This window comes from Suricata suricatta, chromosome 10, assembly GCF_006229205.1.
Source record: "Suricata suricatta isolate VVHF042 chromosome 10, meerkat_22Aug2017_6uvM2_HiC, whole genome shotgun sequence".
Lineage (NCBI taxonomy): Eukaryota > Metazoa > Chordata > Mammalia > Carnivora > Herpestidae > Suricata > Suricata suricatta.
In genome coordinates this window covers 92966626-92971772 of record NC_043709.1, presented here as the reverse complement: position 1 = coordinate 92971772, position 5147 = coordinate 92966626, and the positions used below count along the sequence as shown (strand labels likewise).

Here is a 5147-nt window from a genome sequence, read left to right as displayed (position 1 = left end):
GCGCTCCCTGGCGGCCAACGTGGCGGGCAGCTCCCTAAGCGCCGCGGGCGCCGTGGCCGCCATCGTAGGGCTCTCGCTCAGCCCGGTCACCCTGGGGGTGTCGCTGGTGGCGTCGGCCGTGGGACTGGGGGTGGCCACCGCTGGAGGGGCCGTCACCATCACGTCCGACCTCTCCCTGATCTTCTGCAATTCCCGGGAGCTGCGCCGGGTGCAGGAGATCGCCGCCGCCTGCCAGGACCAGATGCGCGAGATCCTGAGCTGCCTGGAGTTCTTCTGCCGCTGCCAGGGCCGCGGGGACCGCCAGCTGCTGCAGTGCGGGCAGAACGCCTCCATCGCCCTCTACAACTCTGTCTACTTCATCGTCTTCTTCGGCTCACGTGGCTTCCTCATCCCTAGGCGGGCCGAGGGGGCCACCAAGGTTAGCCAGGCCGTGCTGAAGGCCAAGATTCAGAAACTGGCCGAGAGCCTGGAGTCCTGCACCGGGGCCCTGGACGAACTCAGCGAGCAGCTGGAATCCAGAGTCCAGCTCTGCACGAAGGGCGGCCGCGGCCACGACCTCAAGATCTCTGCTGACCAGGCCGCGGGGCTGTTTTTCTGAGAACATCCTTTCCCCCTTGTGAGCAAGGCCAGAATCCATCCCCATGGGATGCTCCAGCTTAGGTCCCACAGGAAAACACCAAGTTGGATTCGGAGCTGAACTGAATGCAAAGGATGAGAAAAACTGTTCTTGAAATTGAGGGGGAAGGAGGGAGTCCTCACAGACCTTCTTTCCCCATCACTAGGGCAGCTTGCCTGGGGTTGAGTGCTAGGGACTTTTTACTGGCCTAATCCTATGGGCTAGGTGACCTGAAAACTATTTTTTCTTTATGCAAACCGTTTAGTCTCCACAACGGTGGGCGCTACTGTTTTAAAGTTGTTTCAGGGTCCCTGCCACAGTGTCGGTGGTGTGAGCAAGTTGGGGAAGGCACCTTGCAGCCACCTTCTGGGTCCTCTCCAAGCCCCACTAGGCTTTGCGGTCCTCTGAATGCCTGTGAGAGGAGACACTAGCTTTGAAACCTCTCTTTCAGGGTTTCTGAGTATAAAAAACTCCAGAATCCAGAGCAAATCAGACCCCCTCTGAACTAGCAGGCTTTACAACCCAAGAGTGTCCTCTCCCACAGATGTGTCCTTCCCTCCTCTCTACTTGTACACACTCACAAATCCAGCCTCCCACAGAGTGGGTCTTCCTGGGTGGGGGAGGAATCATAGCCACACCTCCAGATACTCTGGGAAGGAAACCAACTAAATGGTCCTCTAACTCCTGCTCTCTCACCACAAGAAGCGGAGGGCAAGGAAGATGATGTGACTAACAGCTTCATTTGCTGACATCCCAATGTACAGAAGAGAGCAATGGCTTTGAGTTAGACAGTCCCGGGTTTGTTACTGGCTCTGTTGCTCCCGTGTGACCTTGGCCAGTTCATTTCTCTGACACTCGGCTTTCTGATCTGTAAAACAGATGCTAAAACCTCACCCTGTTGTGAGGTATTAAGTGAGATTAAACTGCCAAGCCCAGTGTCTGGCTCACACGTGTGGCCCCCCGATTGGCGACATTACAATCACCTGGGAACTTGTTAGAAAGGCAAATTCTTGGACCCAAGTGTCAATTTAAGGGATCAGAAACTGGGGGTGGGGCCCAGCAACCTGTGTTTAAACAAGCCCATGGAAGAGATTCTGATAGCTATTAAGGTTTGAAAACCACTGCAACCGACACTGGTATGTGATCCGCTCATGAGCATTCATGAAGTCTTATGGCCTCTCTGGGGGCTCCATGGTCTAAAGAGTCATTCACAGAAGGTCAAGGACAGACAGTGTCCCAAAAGTAAAAGAAAGAATGTGTTTGTGCGTGGGATAGGTCCGTGCATCCTGGGGCAATTTCCCACCATGTGAAGTAAGGGATATAACATAATAACCCCTTTAGAGGGCAGTGTTGCCCAGTCATTGTAGAAACTGGTACCTAAAGGAATGTGAACTTCATGCAAATTGACCTTTGTCACCTTCTATGAAGACTGCCAGACCATGTATTTTGTTTTTAATTTATTTTAAATTTGTTATTTAATTACCGTTTCTTACTTGCATTTAATTTTATTTAATCACCACACCACATATAGGAAGTAATAGGAATAGCAAGTTTCTGAATGGGAGACTACGTGCGCTCTTTTAAGGAGATGAGGTTGAGTTTGCCTTCCTTACACAGCTCCTGAGCTGGAAATAGCGCTCTCCTTGAATAAGTGTCTCTCTGTCAGTGGGCAATTTTATTCCCCAGCAAATGTGGGGAGTTCTGAATAGAGAAATGGGGCCGAATCTAAGCTTATCAATGGAGGTTTGACTTGCGGGCTATAGAAATGATGCAAGCGTATTTATCCTGAAGGAACTTTGCCAGCAAATAGCACCTGATCTGAAAAGTGAACCTGTTTTATTCAGGGGAAGAACCCCAATTTAGAGGCATGTGAAGGAAGCCCTCAGACCATGGAAATCCGATGTCCCATGAAGCGATGTCTTATGGGTGATAAAATAGCTTGTGTCACGGAGGTGATGTGTCATACTTTCACTTTGGGATCTGTAAGGATTCTATGAGCTGTCTCTAAGAAAATACGTATAATTTCTTCAATTTCCATTCCTACAACTGTAATGTTAAAAAATATGTTGAAAATCTTTGGGACCACACACACACTTGGCTGTGTTATTTAAGTACTTAACATGCTTTCAGTTTGCCCAGTCTACTCAATGATGGCAGAGTGTCTGAGGAACTTTACTTTCAGTGCTGGGGGAAGGGGTGAGTGGTTGTATATTTTTGTTTTTCCTACAAATTGCAATTGATCCGTATCCTGGTTTTTTTTTGAAGTTGGTACCAGTTTCTTTTTAAACTGGTGTCGTTTCTTAAACTACGTGGCACAGATAGCTAGCATTGGAGATCACCAGAATGTACTTTGCAGAGTCATTTGTGTTATATCACACAGGTACAACTACTCCCTAACTCCAGCTTTGGTAGTGCTTAGGTTTGAGTTATAAACTTCCAATGGGTGAGTTGTTCCCTAAAAATAAACCTGGCATTTCAGAAAACAGCAGCACAAACTTTTCCTATCATTGGGGTATTTTGGGGATATCAAAGTCAAATTCCCCAAGTTATCAGTTCAGTGGCCCTCTTTACACCTCAGGAAGAGTGTCTACTTTGGAACAACACTTTGCACATAATAGGAGCACATTAAATACATCTGAATAATTTAATGAACTGCTTAGCTACATTAATAGGAATTTGTTGGGAATGAAAGCTTATCCATCCTCTATGTATCTGTTATAAAGATTGGAGCCTCTACTAGGATTTAGTCAAGTTCAGTTCAATGGAACCTAGAGATAAATATTTATTTATTTCTTTTGTGGGAATGTGAATAAGGCTTTTCCTTAAGGCCTTCATTCTTTAAACAGATTGAAATGGTATGTTGTAAAAGGAAGAAGGGAGAGGAGTATTTGGATTACAAATGTACTTCAGGAAAATGTCTGAAATTGAAAAATAAAAATTTTGCACACAGGTGTAAGTGCTTCTGATGGTTAATTGGGTTTCTAATCATTTGGATTGGTTTTTTTTCCCCACAAAAAAGGAGGTTTATTTCATTCTGCATTTCAAGGATTCAGTAAAACTACATTCTGCTCTCTGAAAAAATAATCCATAACAAACATTCTGATCTTAATCGCTTTGATGCATTTGCCCTCAGTCACCTGTCATTTCCAAGATGGCAAATGTCAAAGTCAAAAGTATTTACTGAGAGAAAAAAAAGAAAAGTGCTGTAGAAGCCACCCTACATCAGATAAGTTAAACAATCAGTCAACTTGATATATTTCTCCTTCAATACCTTAGTGTGAAAAGAAAGTAGAGGGAAGTGAGACATTGAGATAAAAACATTGTGCAGAGATAAATGGGGATACAGTTCAATGCAGTGATTTCTGAATTCCACATTTTTTCCCACTGTAGCAAAATAAGTTCTTTCCTTTCGTTAAAATAAATTGACCATTCATCAGACTTCTTGACCTTTCTGTAATTAATTACCTAATCTCATGTCTGCCTGTGTATGAATTAATAACTTTGAAAAGGGGCAGATATGTGATAATTTTTACTTAGAATATTCAATATCAAGATGTATAATTTTTTAAAAGTAGTCAACTCCTAGTACAGGAATTCTCTTATTATTTAGAAGTCTCAGCAGTTTCAAAGCCTTTGGACACAATTACAGCCTGGGAAGTAATTGAAAAGAAACCCAGAATCAGTCGAATCAGCCTTCACAAAAGCCGAGCACTAGAGAGAGGCAGAAGGGAAGGGCCAGGATCTCTGTGAGGAGGGCAAAACTGTCCCAGAAATTTCCAGGAGATTTTACCTTGCAAGTAACAGATCTTGACCATGTGAGAAGCCTGTTAGGAAATGCAGTAGTTTAAGCTACAAATTCGCTGCTCCCAATATGCCTAGGATTCTGTTTGTAAAGAAGAAAAGGTGAGTGGACATTGAGTGAAAGATCCAGCAGCCTCAGCAAAGATTCTATAGTGATTGCTGCAGTCTTTTGAGAAATTCTGCCCTTGGAGGTGATGTCTGAGTGCCAGTCTCTGAGTCTCCACCTTGGAAACACCCCTGGGTCTGAATGCTGCATTATTCATGACCGTGCAACCAAAAAAAGTCTGTGTTGGTAGGACTGTTTGCAAAGGCCAGCCACCAGCTGGGATCCTCTCTTTGCTAAAGCTTATGGCATTCCTGTCATGACAAGTGTCCTTTTAGTTAATTGCAAGAAATCCTTTCTTGTTGACAGGAAGTTGGGATGTTGCTTTTGGCTCCTGGCAAACTCATAAGAGAGAAGGTAAATCCTGCTGTGGTCTGGATTAGGGCAAAAAGAGAGCCCTAAGATCTGAAAATTCCCTTAGCAACCAGAGAGTTGTTAGGAGAGGGCAAATGCTGGTGAAGCAAGACCCCTGTAGGGGCTATGAAGGAACATTGGGGATTTTCAGCACCCCCGATCCTGACTGGCATTAGCATTAGGTTGTGGGGAGAAGGTCCTTCAACGTGCTCCTGCCTGCACAGGTAAAGCTTGTCTATACGAAGCTGTATCTACAAAGGACAAAGTTTAATC

At 45.1% G+C, this 5147-nt stretch overlaps 1 protein-coding gene across 1 annotated transcript in view; it reads left to right on the top strand.

Moving 5' to 3' along the window:
- APOLD1 (apolipoprotein L domain containing 1) overlaps window positions 1–2567 on the top strand; it is a 4447-nt gene extending 1880 nt beyond the window's left edge. Inside the window, exon 3 of the mRNA XM_029954083.1 lies at window positions 69–2567. Within this exon, the coding sequence (XP_029809943.1) occupies window positions 69–598 (530 nt within the window). The 3' untranslated portion in view covers window positions 599–2567. The remainder of the gene's footprint in view (window positions 1–68) is intronic.
- The last annotated feature ends 2580 nt before the right edge of the window (window positions 2568–5147 follow it).